The sequence below is a fragment of the Crassostrea angulata genome, chromosome 4 (assembly GCF_025612915.1).
Source record: "Crassostrea angulata isolate pt1a10 chromosome 4, ASM2561291v2, whole genome shotgun sequence".
Classification (NCBI taxonomy): Eukaryota; Metazoa; Mollusca; class Bivalvia; order Ostreida; family Ostreidae; genus Magallana; species Magallana angulata.
The window spans coordinates 47,294,333-47,315,055 of NC_069114.1; the positions used below are offsets into that span (position 1 = coordinate 47,294,333).

General features: G+C 33.9%; 1 protein-coding gene across 4 annotated transcripts in view; it reads left to right on the top strand.

Moving 5' to 3' along the window:
* The window catches only part of LOC128179537 (uncharacterized), a 56,817-nt gene that overhangs the window by 11,725 nt on the left and 24,369 nt on the right, over positions 1 to 20,723 (top strand). For all 4 annotated transcript variants that reach the window (XM_052846973.1, XM_052846974.1, XM_052846972.1 and 1 more), the window contains 31 exons: positions 170 to 324; positions 3,172 to 3,325; positions 3,989 to 4,054; positions 4,251 to 4,325; positions 4,570 to 4,632; positions 5,132 to 5,209; positions 5,583 to 5,651; positions 5,792 to 5,863; positions 6,687 to 6,764; positions 7,072 to 7,143; positions 8,454 to 8,525; positions 8,781 to 8,933; positions 9,314 to 9,391; positions 10,411 to 10,545; positions 10,928 to 11,077; positions 12,552 to 12,698; positions 13,238 to 13,303; positions 13,725 to 13,868; positions 14,324 to 14,464; positions 14,953 to 15,093; positions 15,775 to 15,915; positions 16,009 to 16,149; positions 16,902 to 17,045; positions 17,239 to 17,310; positions 17,432 to 17,575; positions 17,951 to 18,169; positions 18,425 to 18,612; positions 18,939 to 19,056; positions 19,407 to 19,603; positions 20,140 to 20,206; positions 20,371 to 20,586. In XM_052846973.1, the coding sequence (XP_052702933.1) occupies positions 189 to 324; positions 3,172 to 3,325; positions 3,989 to 4,054; positions 4,251 to 4,325; positions 4,570 to 4,632; positions 5,132 to 5,209; positions 5,583 to 5,651; positions 5,792 to 5,863; positions 6,687 to 6,764; positions 7,072 to 7,143; positions 8,454 to 8,525; positions 8,781 to 8,933; positions 9,314 to 9,391; positions 10,411 to 10,545; positions 10,928 to 11,077; positions 12,552 to 12,698; positions 13,238 to 13,303; positions 13,725 to 13,868; positions 14,324 to 14,464; positions 14,953 to 15,093; positions 15,775 to 15,915; positions 16,009 to 16,149; positions 16,902 to 17,045; positions 17,239 to 17,310; positions 17,432 to 17,575; positions 17,951 to 18,169; positions 18,425 to 18,612; positions 18,939 to 19,056; positions 19,407 to 19,603; positions 20,140 to 20,206; positions 20,371 to 20,586 (3,737 nt within the window). In that variant the 5' untranslated portion in view covers positions 170 to 188. The remainder of the gene's footprint in view (positions 1 to 169; positions 325 to 3,171; positions 3,326 to 3,988; positions 4,055 to 4,250; positions 4,326 to 4,569; positions 4,633 to 5,131; positions 5,210 to 5,582; positions 5,652 to 5,791; positions 5,864 to 6,686; positions 6,765 to 7,071; positions 7,144 to 8,453; positions 8,526 to 8,780; positions 8,934 to 9,313; positions 9,392 to 10,410; positions 10,546 to 10,927; positions 11,078 to 12,551; positions 12,699 to 13,237; positions 13,304 to 13,724; positions 13,869 to 14,323; positions 14,465 to 14,952; positions 15,094 to 15,774; positions 15,916 to 16,008; positions 16,150 to 16,901; positions 17,046 to 17,238; positions 17,311 to 17,431; positions 17,576 to 17,950; positions 18,170 to 18,424; positions 18,613 to 18,938; positions 19,057 to 19,406; positions 19,604 to 20,139; positions 20,207 to 20,370; positions 20,587 to 20,723) is intronic.

A 20,723-nucleotide genomic window follows, 5' to 3' on the forward strand; every position in this document is an offset into this window, starting at 1 on the left:
CAGTATACTTTCAGTTATAGCACCAATCAACATCTTTCTTGCAGTACAGTGTAATTTTAGGGACTAATCATTGCGTTCAGTTCCTGTGGTAATCCAGAGGGATGATCATTGGGCGGACGATGGTATCCTTGGGGTATCTCAGAGAATTATCATTGAGTTTTTGTTTCAGTTTCTGGTAATCCAGAAGGATGGCTATCGGGCGGATGACGGTGGTGACCTTGGGGTACCTGACCCTCCTTCTTTTGCACGTTAGGGTGGAGGGAACGTGGACAGGGCCCGATTACTGGAACAGTAGGTACGGCACCCTCGGGATCAACTATGCCAGTAAGTGAACATTTTTTACCTAACAGGTATTATAGCATAGGCTAGCTGGGGGTTATTATGAGGCTTTCTGAGGTCTAATAAAAAATGGGAAATTTTTTCTTTATAAATTAGTACATGTATAGAACTATCATCATGATGAAAACCCTGAAAGTTCCTGTCACATGTAGATGTCTAAACGGTACGTCATGTTACATTTATTAAAAGGTTTACATCATGTACCGTATGTTAAAAGGTTTACATATATTGTAGATTTTTTTTACATCTGTGTTTTTGTAGAACTGTCAGTTAAGTTTGAATTCTGAATCAGTTGATCTCATTGATATTCATGGACATCAATTTTGCAGAATTTGCAATGTGAAATTAAATATTTACAATTAGAAGGACATTTACCAGTTATATAATTACATCTACAAACAATTGTATACTAGTGAAGACTTTTGTCATCTTTTAAATGAACAGTTTATTCAGTGGTTAGATATAAAAGTGAAAATACACAAAAATAAGAATTCAAATGTTAATTGCATGACCAAGCTACTGAAGTAGCAACCCAAATATTTTATTATATTGTCATTTAACAAATTTTTTTTTAGCATCGGTAATGCAAGATAGCATGAATAAAGTGAATGTATTTCTGTCTCAGTGTGTTATTTGAAAACATGTATCTAATTACAATCACTGGGTCTTCATAGCAATATTTGTCTTTTTAAATAGTGTTGTTTTTGTTTTGTCTGACGTGTATTTAGACTATACACAAAAGGATCTAATGTGTCGGTAATACGTGCTATTTGTGTGAAGAGGATCTAATAAAATGTGTTTGTTTTTGCTTCATTCAAGCATGATTACTGCTTTTGTGAGCTTATGTTCTTAACAATCAAGAAATTTAAAAGCTGGGTAAATACCTGAATATCATCAATGGGAAAGTGTTCTTTTTAGATACACTCTAATAGCATTTAATAATTGATTCTGTCTGAGACCTTTGTATAGAGAAATCTTGCAGATAGACGTGAGAAAGTTGACTGTAATCGTATCCAAATTTCTGATTTATTGGGGTAATTGGAATCCAACATCAAATACTGTGCATAAAATATTCAGGAACGCTTATTGATTTTGTCACCTTGTTCTTACAAACATTAATAAATGATTTGCCATGACAATCTTGGCGTACCTGGGTAGATAATTGTTATGTTGTTTGTTTTGTGCTACCGATGATTCGGATCAGAGAGAGTAGAAAGAGACCTTTAAATCTCCATATTAAGATGTTCTTTTAAGCAGGTTAAGTCGTCCTGTAGATGCATGAATTCGTTGTCTCTACACATGCGTAATAATTATATTGAGAAGTGTCTAAAAATACACTCGTCAAATTTACTGTTTGCAAACAGGATATGGTTATAAATTGTTATTATTCAAACAAGGCTTTTTGAGATTTTAGAGATTCTAGCTCTGATCAAAAGTAGTTTAAATAATTTTTGCCCACCTGAGCTAGCTTGTAAAATTGTCTTTTTTCTAAATCTGTTCTAAAAAGTACTATGGTACAACTATTTGACAAGACATTCCTAAAGTTGAATGAAGTTGCAATCATAGTTTTTTTTTTAGAGAAAGCCCCCTTTTCCTTCTATTATCACCATCATTTTACTGCCCTGGAGTGTTGTAACTTTATTGTGGCAAGTGATATCGGTTTTAATTTAATTACATGTGTTGCAGATCCAGAAAATTTTTCAGGGGTGTGCGACGGTTATTTGAGTTTGCTGGGGGGGGGGGGGGGGGCTGAGGCATATTTTTGGTAATTGTATAATGTTATTTTTAAAGAAATTTGATTTTTGCGAGCTCCTTGGGGATAGAAATATTTAATGTGGTTAAATGAATGGTCATACTATGAATGCAATGTCAAGGGGTCATTTCATTGTATGTCTCAGCAAGGAATATTTTTAAATGTCAGGAAAGCCTTTGCAAAAACTTTAAACAAATTGAAGTGAATGGTAGAAAAATGGTTTATGTCAATCACATTTGAGCCTATTTAATAGAAATGTGGACCATGCAGAGGTTTAAGTTCTAAAGAAATCTTTTTTTCCCTCAACAACAGCCAGTTTAACAGCATTTCTTGCCACCTTTCAGTTGTAGAGCTGACCTTTGTGGTATCACACCTTGTTCTACATGCAAAATCTATTTTAATTCTACAGTTCTAAATGATAATTTGAGCAATCGTGTATTTACTGTCAAATTATGTAGCTGCATGTATAAAAAGGAACTCATTCCTAACTTTTGGAAAGTCTTCATATTTGAATTTGTTATTGGTAATTGATGTTAAAATGCATGAATTCAGTGGGATGGGGGGGGGGGGGTAGGGGGACCCCTCTTGGAAAATTCAGAGTCATCAAAGTCACAAAGTTAAGTTACAATTTATTTTAAAAAAGTGAAAGAAGCCTTCACCAACCTACCTGCTGGGGTAATACCCCCCCCCCCAAGCCTTCCATGCAACACCCGAGTCTGTCATTCTGACACCATTTGTCAAGTTATTGCCCTTTGCTTGACTTTTAATAACCTCTCTAAGATTTTCAGATTGATTTGTTTAGACAATGGATGAATGTCTTGAAAATATTATTTCATGGTATCCCTTGACAATGATGCCCATGGAGTCTCTCCTTAATGATATCTCAGTGTGACCTTAACTTTGGTTTTCTGATGATTATGAAGGTCAAAGAGCTTTATATTTATCACTCATGCATTGGTTCCTTCTTATTAATTTAAAAAAGCATAAGAGGAGAATTTGACTCTCACAGAATGAGTTCCATACTCTGCAAATGTGTCATTATTCATGAGGTCTTAAATATTAGCACTGATATGTTTCAGCTACGGATGCCTTTGAAGGACTGTGGAGTGATAGTCCTGGGATTATTGACCACTACTTCCTGTCCACGGGGTCTGATTCTGGCCGACAGTGTAGTGGGGGGTGTAACTGTGATGAGACAAAGAGAATTGTCACAGGGTGTAGTGGACCCACAGTGTAAGTAACAACAAAGTATGCCTCATCAACAATGACACTGGGTGGCTCTATTACACTGACAACACCAGATTTGCTGGTGTTGCCTTCATTGCTGATCACTTAAAATAATGCTGCCTGGTGATTTTGGTCACACATTGTATTGTTGCCTCCGGGAATTGGGAAACATTGATATTGCATCAAATTTTTATATTCTACAAAACAAGGATTCTTTTTTCAGATTTATTCTACTACTTTGAACTAAATCATAAATGCTTAGAACTTTTAAATTTATTGTTGTGAACACCCATAATGGTAATTTTTCAAGAAAAATATCCTTTTAATGCAATTGTCTATGTTTGTTAATTGTGATTTGTCAACTGTTTCATTAACATCACCCTATATTGCTTTCTGATGTTGTCACCAGAGATGCAACATTTAATCAAATGAATGGAAGCACCCAGTGTCTAAGTAAAGTAGGGTCAATGAAAAATTACCCGTAGATACCAAGTATAAAGATACATTTGTTATCTTGTAGTTGTTTTAGACTGCTGTAAGTTTGCTAAATCTGCATACAATAAATAATTCACATGAAAAAACTTGAAGAAAAGATTTCATATGATCATCAAGATAAAGATTTTTGGTAAATTAAGATGCTTATGGTATATTTCTGGTGTTCTTTTCCAGTGTGATAAAAGGATACACATTTGACAACCTCACCGTGAACTCCTTTTCTTCCTCTGTCACAAAAATGTAAGTTCATTCTTACTGCTAGAGCTGAATCTGAATCTGATAATACACTTTTAAGGGTACCCTTATATGTTGTTTGGGGATTTTTAACATATATATTGTCATAATTGATTCCATACTTAGACTTTTATATTGTTCCTATCTTTCAGATCATACATTAAATTACATTATGATCTGGACAATCATTTTGTCATTTCAGTACCATCATCAATGCCCCGAATTTCAAGTATTTTGACAATGCTACTTTTGATCATCTTACAAATTTGGAAGAATTGTAAGTTTATCAGTAACTGCAGTGCAAAATCAAGTGTTATATTAACTAGATCAATGCATAATCAGTGAATATTATAAATACAAATAATGAGAAATGAAATATTTATATTTTGTGTAATGGAAAAAAGATTAAAGCTTTTTTTTGTTAAAGAACTATGCTGAATTGTAATTGTCATAATTGAAGTAGTAAACAATGTTGTTTAAAATTTGTTGTGTTGAGTGAGTTTGTAAAATGCTGATTTCAGGACTATTTACAAAACCAAACTAGTACAGTTCCCTGATATCTCAAGGACCAGCATGAAAAGGATGTAAGTTTTTAGAGATACTAAGTCAAGTCTGTTGAACTACAGTTTTGTTGGATAGCATTGTGAAAATAATAATCATGTCGATTAGAATCATTGAATCATTCTCGTCTGCTGGGATTAATCAAGTTATATGTATCGGTTTTTTATGACCCATTTACGAGGATTATATTATGTACCCTTTGCAATTATATTTATACCAGTCTGTATACAGGGTTATTTTCGCCCTGTGTTATTTTCTCCCTTCATCTATTGCAAACGGTTTAGCCCCGTCTTGAATTTGCCCAGATGTAGTTGTGTTAACTAACACAGATATTATTTGCAATATAGAATTCGCCCAGTCTTAAAATGGGGGCGAATATTTCCCTGTATGCATATAAAATATATAATTTTTTTTGGGGGGGGGGGGTGAATATTAGAAACACTCTCTGACATAGTGTCTGTAATGAAAGGGGGAAAGTTTATACATATCAAATGGATAACCCAATCAATTTGTTATTTACAGGATGCTGGGTGACAACATGATTAAATTTTATCCACACAACCACACCAATCCAACATGGCCTACCACTCTGACTATGTTGTAAGCTGTTTGAAAATTTTGTGTTTCTATTCATTTGCAAGTCATTGGTCATTTTTTTTGTTTTGATGTTTATTGTTTGAATGGACATAAAAAATGTTCTAGCTCCCCTTATTTGATAGCAACATTAAATAAATCTTTTTGTAGATCATGACATATCAAAATTTTGAATTTCTAACTTAAGTACATGTATTTAAGATAATTAGAATTTGATATTTTTTCACATTTTACCATTTGAAGAATTTTTTGATGATTGACATACTGGTATTCTCTAGTTGCATGTCTTGCAGCTTCATTTTAATCTCTTCTCAAGTAAAATGTACAATACATCATGTATCTCTCCTGAAAAGAGGCTACTTTCATTGATATTTTATAGATCACTGATGAAAAATGACATAGAATGGGTGCCGGACAACCTGTTCTCTGGGAGTCGTCTGGAGTTTGTGTAAGTTCAGCCTCACTTATTAATGAGATCACTGTGGTTATACAGACTGCTGTCTGCATGGACAACATTTTTTGTAGATCAATTCTCTTGTAATTTGTGAGTAAGTCTTATGCAAGATTTGTTTTATTCAAATTTTACAGTGGACTCAGCATAAACAACATTCGATATTTTCCTGGAAAAGCCTTTGAAAATGCCAACAACATTCAGTTTGTGTAAGTGTCAACTTTTATGATGTCGTCATATACAAAGCACAGTAATTCATAGAGGATTTAGTAAACCCTCGTCTTTTTCACTTGAATTTAAGTTTCAAAAGCTCAGTCTAATTATAGAAAAGCTAGTCTAATTGATTGTGGATTGTTGCCATTGTACAATTGCAGCAGCAATCTTGATTCAGAAGTATATATGTATACACATTACAACCAATCTTCATACAGAAGTATACATGTATACACATTACAACCAATCTTCATACAGAAGTATACATGTATACACATTACAACCAATCTTTATACAGAAGTATACATGTATACACATTACAACCAATCTTGATTCAGAAGTATATATGTATACACATTACAACCAATCTTCATACAGAAGTATACATGTATACACATTACAACCAATCTTTATACAGAAGTATACATGTATACACATTACAACCAATCTTCATTCAGAAGTATATATGTATACACATTACAACCAATCTTCATTCAGAAGTATACATGTATACACATTACAACCAATCTTCATTCAGAAGTATATATGTATACACATTACAACCAATCTTCATTCAGAAGTATACATGTATACACATTACAACCAATCTTCATTCAGAAGTATACATGTATACACATTACAACCAATCTTCATTCAGAAGTATACGTGTATACACATTACAACCAATCTTCATACAGAAGTATACGTGTATACACATTACAACCAATCTTCATTCAGAAGTATACATGTATACACATTACAACCATTCTTTATACGGAAGTATACGTGTATACACATTACAACCATTCTTTTCCACAGGAGTGTGGATCAGAATCAGATTCAGACGGTATCCAAAGCCCACCTGGCATATCTGGTCAACTCGGACCTAAAACACCTGTAAGTGGTTTTTACAAGAATATGTCCTTATATTGCTGTTTGTTTGTCTTGATGAATATACTTATATATATTTATTTTTTGGCCTCTCTGAAATGAAAATACAAGTAGTTACATGTACAACCATTATATATAACATGTTTTATAAGGCTACAAAGATATTCATATTGTAATCATAACTTTAATTAAACTTAAAACAAAATTTGATATACCGTTACTAGTAAATTGGAGAAAACAATTAATTAATTTGTACATTTTGCTTTACCGATATTATATAACAATTAAGATTTATCAATTCAATTTGTTACAGAAACCTGAGTAACAACTTGATCTCCTACATACAGCCTGGGGCCTTCTCCCAGCTACAGAAGCTGCTAATTCTGTGAGTCATATGACATTACTCTTTTGAAAAAAGGATTTCTTAATCTAGTTTTCTATTTTTGTACATAAAAGGATAATTATACCCCCGCTCCGAAGGAGAGGGGGTATACTGTTTTACCCTTGTGTGTCTGTCTGTCCGTCCGTCTGTCTGTCTGTCTGTCTGTCTGTCTGTCTGTCTGTCCGTCCGTCTGTCCGTCCGTAACAAAAATTTCTGTCGCATTTATCTCAGCAACTATTTATCGCGGATGCTTGAAATTTTAACACAGTGTTTGTATAGGCATGCCATATCGTGGGATATATTTTTGTACCAATCGGACGTCAACTTCCTGTTAAATGACGACTTTGCTTATTTTTTAACCAAAATTTTCAAACAAATTTTCGTCAAAGATTTCTCAGCAACTGTTTATCGCAGATGCTTGAAATTTTTACACAGTATTTGTATAGGCATGCCATATCGTGGGATATATTTTTGTACCAATCAGACGTCAACTTCCTGTTAAATGACGACTTTGTTTATTTTTAGCAAAACTTTTCAAACAAATTTCCGTCAAAGAATTCTCAGCAACTGTTTACCGCAGATGCTTGAAATTTTTACACAGTATTTGTATAGGCATGCTATATCGTGGGATATATTTTTGTACCAATCAGACGTCAACTTCCTGTTTAATGACAACTTTTGTTTATTTTTAGCAAAACTTTTCAAACAAATTTCTGTCAAAGAATTCTCAGCAACTGTTTATCGCAGATGCTTGAAATTTTTACACAGTATTTGTATAGGCATGCTATATCGTGGGATGTATTTTTGTACCAATCGGACGTCAACTTCCTGTTAAATGACGACTGTTTATTTTTAGCCAAAATATTCAAACAAATTTTCGTCAAAGATTTCTCAGCAGCTATTTATCGCAGATGCTTGAAATTTTTACACATTGTTTGTTAAGGCATGCCATATTGTGGGATTTATTTTTTTACCAATCGGACGTCATCTTCCTGTTAAATGAGTACTTTGTTTATTTTAGCCAAAATTTTCAAACAAATTTTCCTCAAAGATATCTCAGCAGCTATTTATCGCAGATGCTTGAAATTTTAACACACTATTTGTTTAGGCATGCCATATTGTGGGATATATTTCTGTACCAATCGGATGCCAGCTTTCTGTTAAATGTCGACTTTGCTTATTTTGCATATTCACATCAGAGCGGGGGTATCACTAGTGAGCATTGGCTCACAGATATCTTGTTTTGTTATGATGTCTTCTTAGTATTTGATTTCAAAATTAGAGAAATGTAATGTTGATATTTTGTTCTGAAGGGAGTTGCATGACAATGACTTGTCCACTTTGGCTGAGGGTGTATTTGGAAATATCCCAAATATCCTTCATTTGTAAGTACATGTACCATATTGTAAAAATGTCATAAGTGAAGGAAACAAACCACTGAAGTATATTTCTATTTTTTAAATTAAATAGTATTGTTGATTTTTAAAATGATTGAATATAATTTTAAAGTTTCTTCAATTTATGTTAACTGAATGGAAAGAAAGAAGAGTAAATTAAGAAAAGTACTTCTTTTTGGGAGTCAATTTTTTATTGTAAAAGTATTATATTAAATGTTATTTCTTTTGATGATATTTTGGCAGGGATTTGGTCAGGAACAACCTGCAGATTCTGAAGAGTAAATACTTCACCAACCTGCCAGCCCTACGAACCCTGCGGCTCCACTCCCAGAAAATCAAAATGACCAACATCTACTTTGATGCTTTTGAGAACATCAATGAAAACCTGACAAATCTGTATGTATACTTCTAATCATTATGTAAAAATTTCTGTAATATTCATATTCATTTACTTTACAAAAACAGTAAACTTTATAATGGTTGTACATGTGTGTTGGTTGTACATTTGTATTACATGTGTGTTGATTGTTTATGTGTGTTAGTTGTACATTTGTATTACATGGGTGTTGGTTGTACATGTGTGTTGAGTGTACATGTGTGTTGGATGTACATGTGTGTTAGTTGTACATGTATTACAAGAACATGTAGTTAATTGTACATTTGTGTAGATTGAACATATGTGTCATTGTAGATGTGCGTTCATTGTACATGTGTGTTAGTTGTACCTGTGTATTACACGTGTGAAGGTTGTACATACATGCTCTGTCTGATTGTAGGTGGGTTAGTGACAACGCTCTGACAAGTTTTCCCCACCAGGTCCTGTCTGAACAGACCTACCTATCTCTGAAGGAAGTGTAAGTATCAACTAACTTATGGTTTGTACATATTTTATTGTTTATATAATATACAGTTAGTTTGAACACAAGACATTAGTTCTAACAACTGACTAGGTTTTCACCCTAAAACTTTTAATCACTACGGACTTAACAAATTTTTTCAGATTTCAGCAACTTCCTTTTTTGTTTGGCATTGACAAATATCCAGTGCCATAAATATTCATTGTTTAGAATTGCATAATTATTTGATTTACGGACCCCACTTTTCCATTGCCCAATAACTATCAGTTGACTCACTGTTTCTATCTGCAGTTCACTTACTAATCTGATTTCATTATGCTGAATTTTTTCACTCTTCCTAAATAAAAACTCAAGGTAAAAAACTTTTCCTGCATATCTCTTTGTTAGGTGCATATTTACTATTCTCTCGATCTTACTTGTCTAATGCTTCACATATAGAGTATTTGTGGGTCAAGGCTTCTTTATCCTTGGAACAAGTTTCTAGGTCAGAGTCAAGGTCATAGCAGATACCTGTGTGAAATCATAGAGGAACAATTTTCTCTTCCGACCCCCTTTCTTTCCAAATTGTCCAATCTAGGAGATTGCAAAAGAATAGGCTTCAACATAATGCGAATATTAAATTTTTGAGAAATGTTCTAAATATGTCATACAAAAGTTTTAATAAGGTGTTTTTATTTATTATAAGAAATATTTTGGATAAGTTTCAAAGAAGTCTCCTAGATATGTTATGAAGAAGTTGTATATTAACGTTTTTGAGAAATCTCCTAGATATGTTACTAAGAAGTTTGTATATTAATGTCTCTGAGAAATATCTTAGATATGTTATGAAGAAGTTGTATAATAACGTTTTTGAGAAATCTCCTAGATATGTTATTAAGAAGTGTGTATAATAACGTTTTTGGGAAATCTCTTAGATATGTTATTAAGAAGTGTGTATATTAACGTCTTTGAGAATGTCCTAGTTTGTTATTAAGAAGTGTGTACCGGTATATTAACGTCTCTGAGAAATCTCGTAGATATGCGGATACGAATCAGATCAGTAACCCCGTGGAGTACACGCTGGACGCCTTCAGCCTCAGTATGACCTCAACATACAATGCAAAGTCGGGGGTCTTCAAAGTGTGGACAAAGTCACCCAACATCGAGAAGTTGTAAGTACTTGTGTACCGCTGCACAATGTACCAATGACTGTTGTACAATAGTTAGTGACAGAGAAGATTGCTGTTCAACATACAGTTAATCAAGATAAAGTATATGTATGTTCTCAACAGTAAGTCAAAATTTAAGAATATTGTATAACTGTCAGTCAATCAAAAAAAAAAAAAATGTTGTACAATAGTAAGTCAAAGAAAAGATGCAGTCAACTGTTAATAATAGTACATATACTAATATATTACTTTTATAACGCTGCGTCAAAGTAAAAGAATATTAAATGATAGTGTATAGTTAAACAAAATTAAAGATTTTCAGATCTATATATGTATTTCATTCTGTATGGATCATCATTTCATCATTTATGAATCTTTCTCATAGGGTTCTATCAGCCAATAGGATTGCTGAAGTAAAGTCTGACTATTTCTGTGTCCTGACGAATCTTCAGTACCTCTACCTCGATCAGAATTTGTTGACGGACGAGAAGTTTCCTAATGACGCCTTGGACTGCATGGCCAAATTGTTTTACTTGTAAGTGCGGTCTCATTTCATTCATCCATCACTATTTGTAAAGGAATTTGTTTTTTACAATCGAAAATGAAAGTGTGTTAATTTTCCGGGTATGCATTTGAAAAAAAAATTTTTATATTGGTGTCACGACAGCCGTCGTGACTGTTCAGTCAAACACAACAGAATTCGTTTTATATTTACAATTTTTATATAAAATAAAACCAAACAAATATACATATTATAAACAATAAGATATTTAAGTTTTCTGATGTCCATAGTCTTCGTCACAGGCATGTAGAAGAGTAGTGGGTCGATATGGCATGGCGTGAGACAGTGGCGGACAGGTATAACCACGGCGATGGACTGCCAGAAACTGGATAGGGACCTTATTAAATTAAACAAATAAACATATTTTGAGTTACATGATTAATATACCTTACATAAACATAGGCTAAGTCGCACGGACTTAAAATATAACATTATGGCAACAACAGCACGCCATACAATAGCACGAAACCACAGCGAATACGATCACTGCATAACGTTAAGAGTATCACACTACTTAACACAGAAAAACCACGTCAAAACGATATACAAATACTCCGTACTACACGGACAATATACAAGTACACCGAACTACACGGCAAAAATACAAGTATATCATGCATTTATATCGCAATATAAAGCACACACACTCGACACGTGACCACACAGGAACACGCGCGAGCAAGCACCTATGTTTAACAGTTCTACCTCGTAAAACCAGTATATCAAAAGTAACAAAAAATACTTAATATAAACTCCACAGTAATATAAAAAGACTGAGCCGTAGTTCAATTACAAAAGTATAAAATAGTTTAACTTACCCCTAATAGGAGAAAGGGTTACTCAAAACCTTAGCTGCTCATACCTGTCATGAAGAAAACGTGGCCACTGTCTGCCAGTTCTGCAATGCGGCAGTTTAAATAAAGTAATCGAACAATAGAAAAGAACTGACCAATACGTACTATAGCTGACACCGTGTCCAGAGAGGTACACTACGGTTATAAAACTAGTTACACAGGAACGTTAAAGAGGGTCCCTACAGGATACTAATATGTAAACAAAAACAAATACAATACCAGTAGATACTGATTTGTGACAATTGGGTGGTGGTCCTCACAAGTACAATATATGTAGCATAACCCACTGATAGTCGCGGAGAAAATCATGTCGGATTTTATTATGAACAACATTATTAGATGGAGCTACTAGTATTCTCAAACAGAAATGGTTTACTGCAGGGAGCTCACAGTCCTAGGACAGTTTTAGTCTATAATCTTCCAGGCCTTACCGAAGACTCTTTGATGGTTTATTGCAGTTTGATAATTTTGTTGGCTAGCTTAACCAATGGCTATTGCATGATTCTTTTTTACAAAACCCTGAGTTGTCCTCCATTAGTTTTAGTCTGTGATTTTTCAGCCTTTACCAATGACTATCTGACATTTTCTTGCAGGGAGCTGTCATCTAACAGTTTTAAGTACGTGCCCCAGACTGTGAGGTCCTCGGTCAATATGACCAGCCTCACACAGCTGTTCCTTGGCTCCAATCACCTCACCTTCCTGGAGGCAGACACTTTCACTAACGCCTCCCTCACCATTCTGTAAGCATACATGCATATACTTATGTCGGGGGAAATAAATCTTTTGAAGTATAATTTCATTTTTCAGATTCATGAGGTTATAAAATACGATGATTCACATTGTCAATTTTCTTGAAGCATATTAATGTGATCACTAAAAATAATATGCCTGTATGATAAAGTTATTGTTTTTGGAAAAATGAAAATCATATCTTACATTTACATTTGAGAAAGTCAGATCATTCAAAATAATGAATGTAACCATGATTTTGACATACTGGTAACTTATAACGAATCAATCAACTACTGTCTTGTGTGAAGATTGTTGTGAAGTTAAAATTGTGATGATGTTGATAACTTGACCCATTGAAAAGTTCATGCAACGATAAAATACTTTACTTTTCAATTTGTTTATATTGGAAGAGATATTTGTAAAGGAATTATGTAAATAATAACAAATATTTGTACTAATTTGTACAAAATTTTATAGCTTTGATTTGATATTTTTTCACCTTATGCCGAAATACTTTGTTTTATAATTATGTATGCTGACTTTTTAGGGGACTAGAAAGCAATAATATTCTGGCCATTGAAAACAATACTTTTTGTCCTACTCTCACACAAATGTAAGTATCAGTATACGTATTGTCTGATAAAAGTATATATGTATTATGGCATATTTTTTTGAAGCTGCTTGGTTTGATTTTATGTCACATTTTGTTATCTAATTAATATGTATAATATATTGTTAGGGGATAGAATAATTACAAGATTTTGAGTTGTAGATTCACATGTATATTTGTGTATTCTTCTTGCACTAATATGCAGTGGTGTTGAAAATGTCAAACCCAATTGCACTAAGCATTGATGGGAAAAGTTTTGTTTAGATATACCCTACATGACAATTTTAAATTCATAAAAAAAAATTACTAGGTAGTCAAAAAAAAATGACAACGCTGAACTCCTCGAATCCATTATTTGCTTATAACTACATTTTTCTTCTGATCTTTCATTAATACTTATTTTGATCTTTTGTTTATATTTCAGAAATCTACAAGGCAATGACTTTCGGTTTACTCATCAGAACCCATTCACAAACATGGCCTCTCTGACTCGTCTGGAATTAAACAACAATGAGATTGATGACATTCCAGACGATGCATTTGATGGCTGTACATCACTATCTTACTTGTGAGCTATACCATCTATAATGCAACAAAAAATGAGATCTATTATTTTGACTGTTTTTTTTCTGATTAGTGCATTTACTTTTTTTCAAATTTAAACACTGTCAGAATGTTTACCAATCATTACAGTCATGTATTAAAACCTCTGTTTTTTTGTATGCCTACATGTACTTTTAAAAGAAATGTATCTGAAGCTTTTACATTTACTTGAAAAATTTTTACAGATAGGATTGTTTAATAGTAAAAAAAAAACCTGATTTATTATATAAATGTAAAGAGAGTAATAGTTGCTTGGTTGAAGTTTTGCAAAATTATATTATCACCAGACATACCATATAGAATGTATAAATTAAAAAGAAAATAATGAATTATTTTCAACAATTATTCATGTCATAAAAATCCACTTTTATCTGAACACATTGTTTCATAGTTTTACTGACATTTTTTATCATTGTGTAGAACCCTCAGCAACAATAAGCTTGGCTGGTTGAAAACCACGACGTTTGAGGATACAGTACTGACACATTTCTATGCATCAAACAACGAAATAGCCTATATTGAGGAAGGCACTTTCAAGAACTTTACCTCCATGACCATATTGTAAGCTCCTGAGAATTCAGTAGTTTGTATAAAACACAAGCCACGGACACCCACAGTATAATTGTTTGAAAGTTGGAACTATTTTTAAATTTACCATAATGATGATTAATGTTCTTTTTAAACAGAAGTATTTTCTATGGCACTATTTAGGTTATAGTGACCTACTTTTAAAATTCTTTGGCTATCCATAGTCAAATTGTATATTCAGTGAATTCTAATATGCCAATTTAGATACCGGTATTTATATATCTGCATTATATGTATCATGTGATAGAAGTACACATTATTTGTTTGGGAAATTTGTTCTTTTCAAATTCATAGAAATTAAGAAATTGCAAGGGAAAATCTAGTAGCTATCAACAAACTGAAGATAACTAAATTGGGAATTACTGTAAATAATTTGTTGTAGTAGGTGTTATCCCCCTTACAAACACAATTAATATCCTTAAACTGTATTTCTTGCAATTTGTACCTTACTTTGACTATAGGTACTTGGATAACAATGCTCTAACCAAACTTCCCAGTGGGGGAGACTTCTCAGATAAAAGCATTACACATCTCCGACTACAGGGGAACCGCCTCACAGAGATCAACAGTGGGGTCTTCAACAATCTGAATGTGGCTTATCTGTAAGTATGACTTAAACGTATATCTGGGGGTTTTTTTCACGCATCACAAAATTTGTGAAAATGAAGAAAATCTGTAACATTTTGAATTTGCATCAGTCTTTTTTAGCGATTTAAAAAGTTTCATATAGAAAATGAATTAGGATATGATTCCACATATTCAATTAATTGCGATTTAAAAGAGATCGCAAAAAAGTGAAAATTAGATCATTACAAAAATTACCAGATATACATGTATGGTATTCCTGTTACCGGGGTACTCAGATATATAGTAGCTTACCTAAATGCTGGTAGAATTCAAACACTGTATTATTATCCTTGTTTAGCTAAGTGATGTATTTTTTTATTTCATGTTAAAAATTATAAGTACTTTGCTTTCTATTAAACACTGTAATATTTAAAAAAAAAATGATTATTGAAATTTTTTTTTACAAATTTATTCCATTTTAACAAAATCTGCAACAAGCAGAAAAAACTCTTTCTGATCTCTTTAAAAGTACTGTAAATATCTTAGAATTCCTTTAAATTATTTTTACATCCCCATATATTGACAGAGAAAATGGGCAATGGGTAGATGATTAATAGGAAACTTCCTATCTAGCCACTCTCCATGTGTAAAGAGAGGCTGATTGAATGAAATGTGCCACACATGTTTTGTTCTTATGATCTCTTTTGTAAACAAAGGTACCTACAAAACAATGAGATCTCAGTCATAGGGTCTGAGGGCTTCAAAGGAGTGCAGATTTCACAGGGACTGTATCTGACTGGAAACACATTGAAGAAACTGGAGTCTCGGGCATTTGTGGATGTAAACATTGCTCAGCTGTAAGTCCAAAGTTCTAAAATTAATATATTTATTTCAATTAGTAAATCATGTTTAGTTTGAGGACTTACATTTTTAAAAATGTTTTTTTTTAGGAGTCTAAACAACATGCAGTTGACCTACTTACTGAGAGATTCGTTTGTAAATGTTCAAGCCACAGACATATTTCTCCAGAACAACAAGATCGCTTACATAGAGGAGGGAGCCTTCGACACTGTTTCTATTGGGGATGACTTGTAAGTTACTGAAATATATCAGATGGAACTGTTTTTTGATTGGTATTTTTTTTTCAATTACCTTAGAGCTTCTGAATTTCTGCCCCTTTCTGTCCCATAACTGTTGATCATTGCACTGACTTTGAATAATTGAAAGTTGAAAGTCGATCATACAGCCCATTTCATGGCATACTGTGGGTTTATCAATAATGGACACCAATTTTTATTGACTTCATTGTTAAGTTGGCCTATTAATTCAAACATTCATCAGTCTTATATTTTTCAATAGATTTTTTTAATAATAAAAATTATTGTTCGTGAGGGTACATTGTAAAACTTGAAAATTGATGCCCATGAATATTTATAAAACCGTAGTACCTGAAACTCAGAGAACCATTAATGCAATTATGTTTTAACTATGTTATCAGTTTCCCTTTAAAGAAGTGTTATCTTTAAGTTAATTGAATTTTCTGTAACCTGCTATTTTGTGGAGGTTTGTCAGTGTTTGGGGACAGTAGCCCCATTCTTCCATATCAGCATATAGATCAACATATAGATAACAGTTTCATCTTTAGATAAGGTGATGGATGGTTGATGTACCATCAAGAGAAGTTGGTCTTCTTCTTTACATGCAGTAATGTCCATGGAAACTAAAAGATTACAACTTAACGATCTCCTGGCACAAATGTTTCAAGTTTTACTTTATAATTTGCAGACATTCGTATGGGATCTCCTATAACAGAGGATTTAATTTTTACTTGTTTATTTTGCAGACATTTGTACGGGAACGGGATGACCTCACTGCAAGGAAACATCTTTGCCAATAGCTCAGTCATCTCAGACTCTCTGTTTCTGCACAACAACAATCTCTTCTCCATTCCAATCAACGCATTCGATAATCTCTCAGTCAGGAGAGTGTAAGTATTCAAGAGCCACCAAAATTACAGAATTACCTACAATGGTTTATGCTCTATTTTCCTACCCTCTTCATATGTTGTGAGACTTACAATGTACATGTGTATTGGTTAAAGGCCTCGATGGTAGTGTACTTATATGGACTTGCTTGATGATTTCAAGTAAGAAAAGTTGTTTGTTTTTCTGTGATTGCAGATACCTCCAGGACAATTCGATCAGTGACTACCCCTCAGATACACTGTCCAACAAGGCCTCACTGACTACTGTGTAAGATCACACCATCTGCACTGTTCAAAAGCAACTAGTGTAATAGTTTCATTTGAATCTTTACTATATAAAGTATATGAATATTGTACAACAAGGACGTTTGTTCTATCTGTGCTTACAGAGATCTGACCAACAACAAGATCACTTCTGTGACAGCCTCCACTTTCCTGAATCAGGTGTCCTTGACCGACCTTGACCTAGATAACAACCTTTTGACCACAATTTCCAAGGATGTCTTTACTCCATTGATTAATTTGAGGAATTTGTAAGTGCATTTATTTGGATATCTTACCATTGTAGTATTTCAAAATGAAAGTTATTAGTCTATGTATATGCAACGAAAGGTTTCTATTTTAAAATTGTTGCTATCACTTCAGATGAATTACAAGTATGACCCCTTTTTAATTCATGTTAGGTTTCGTAAATGAAATACCTAAATTTGGCCCCTCCCAACAATATACAGGTTGCTGTATCATAATGATTGCTTGTAAAATAGAAAATGTTTAATGCATGCCTTAATATACAGTATCAGATTTAAATATATCAGGACACATTTCTTTTTTTCTTGCATTATAAAATTGCGTAACATTTGCACTGAGTAAAATGGTTTATCCCATGGATGTTTTTACACTATCACCAGAGACTTGAGTGGGAACTCCATTGGTTATGTTGAGCCCCTGTCCTTTAGCTCACTGACGAGCCTACAGACTCTGGACATCTCCTCCAATCAGCTCATCTTCTTCCCCAAACTCCCGAACATGACCAGCCTCAAGTCGGTGGATATCTCTCACAACAAGCTTCAGTCCATTGAGCACCAGGCTTTTGACGATTTTGAAAACAGCAAAGTCTTTAAAACACTGTATGTTTATCACAGGACTGTGTTCCCCCTTTTACGATATGAATTTTAAGATTGTGATATATGAGAATTTTAAAATGTTCTCATTATATATGTGTTTGACATACATGTATATATCATTGCTCAAATACAGAACATTTACAATTCTGGTGTTTATACCTGAGTTTGTCATTACATTTCTGAGTACATTGCTGATGTCAATACAGTACATTTCTGAATACAGTGCCGAGTTTATACTTGAAATTGTCCCCCCTACAGGAAGCTGGATGAGAACTTGGCCCTGGGCTGTGACTGTTACCTGTATGAGACCCTCCTAGTGGTCCAGACAACCATCAGCGGCGGTCAGTGTGGGACCCCTGCCTCTGTCCAGGGGGTCCTGTTTGGATATGTGAACAAAACGTCACCAATGTACTTTGAAAACCAAAAGCTCACCAATTTCTTGTGCTGTGAGTGATTTTATTATTATCAATACATGTAAATGTTTTGTATGTTTTCTATTTACAAAGTCTATGAACAAGCAGGGAACTAAGTTTGTAGGTGCTGCATACCAGTATTTTTTTATAAAACAAATGTTAATATTTCGTGTGATTTTCATTTTGAATAATTTTTTTTCCAAGTATATTGTTGCCAAATTGATAATTACTTTCTACATCCCAGTTTTTCATTATTGTTACAAAGTAAAATTTGTTTTTATGCACTCATCAATACCATACTGTACAATTGTCTCTAACAATAGTATTGACGTCATTTATCATGCTGTTAACTGTTACAGCGCCTGTTAATCTTGTGGCCTCCTCCCCCTCAGCAACCCAACTAACAGTCAGCTGGACCCGCCCAAATAACACCGTGTCCTCCAGTACCTACATACCTGATGCCACCGCTAGCAGCTGGTTAGATATTACAGTTCTAGCTTATACAATAACAATGCATAGCACCACAAAAATATTTAATTTCTCAGACCAAGTTTTTAAAAAATAAAAGTTCAAAACCTAGCACTGGTAATTTGTGCAATTTTCAAGGTAAAATTAAAAATCATTTATTCTCCTTTTCAATATGGCAATAAATTAATGCAACAGCATTTGTCCTGATGTGGCAGTGCTTGAGAAACTAACCTTGATTTTCTGTGGCTATATTTGTTTTCAAATGAGTTGATGATAGAAACATGAAATTCATAATGCTTCTACCGTTTGCTCTTTAGTTTTGAGCTTGGATACAAATGTAGCTTTTAATGTTGCTGTAGGCAGTACAGAGTGACCTGTACCAGTAGTCCTGGGGCTGTGGTGTCCCAGGCTACAGTCAGTGGAACCACCCACACCTTCACATCGGCCGATGGAATCACCGCGAGCACCACCTACGTGTGTACAGCCGCCCTGGTGACAGCCAATCATACGAGCGCCGAGAGTCAGCCCGTGGTGCTCACCACTCAGGCTATTACTGGTAACATAATCAAGAAACAATTTAATTGTCACATTAGTTATTCTAAGAAGGCAATAATTTACTGTAACCTTGAGGGTTTATTGGCTACAACTATACTAGGTACATTTATTCACAGATGTGGGTATTCATAGACTTTGTAGAAAATATACAGTATTGTACAAAAAACCCTTTATCTATCTTAACTTTATTTTTGTAATTCTTGACTTCTTCCACACTTTGGTTTGCTATGTGATAAATGTTAATGGCTTTATTTTAGGACATAGGGATTGATTCTGATTGATGCTTAAATCTTATCCATTAGCAATTTACGAACTTTGAAAATGTTAACAAAAAAACAAAAAACAAAAACAAAAAAAACAACTTTGAAAATGTCATATTGATGAACTAAGAAAATATTTAAGTCTGCAATCTGCATGGATAGGTCAAGTGAGCCAAGTGTTTGCCATCTGGACCAGAACTGCTGTAGGAAAGTCAAGACAAACTAAAGATTTTTTTCTCTATTTATAATAATAAACTATTTTCTTTTTATGTTGCAGCAACTGGGTCAAACGCTACTGTAGGAGCCACAGATTGGATATTGCCAATCGTTTACTATGATTATAGGTTTGTCTTAGGAAGAATGTATGGAGATTGGTAGAAAAAGTTGAAAAACTTTGTTCTATAGATTTGCAATAATAAAGTGTCATTTTGTAGCTTGATGAATTACTACTTTGCAGGTGTTAAGAGATTAAGGAAAAAAGAGTAATTGGGAACATATTGTTTTTCAGTGTGACCAATTCAGATTTCAACGGATTTTCTGATGACATCATATCGAAGCCTACATATGTTCCCAGCCCCTTTGGCTCCTGGCTGCTGCGGTCAGCCAATCCTAACTCAGACTCATTCTCTGGGTGGTTTGTGGACCAGTCAGGGACGTCTGTGAACTACATCTACAAGGAAACCATCACACTGAAGCTGGTCTCCTCCTCCCCTGTCACGCACAGGTAAACTTACCAGGTCACACACACAGGTAAACTTACCAGGTCAAACACAGGTATACTTACCAGGTCACACACAGGTAAACTAACCATGTTACACACAGGTAAACTAACCAAGTCACACACAGGTAAACTTACCAGGT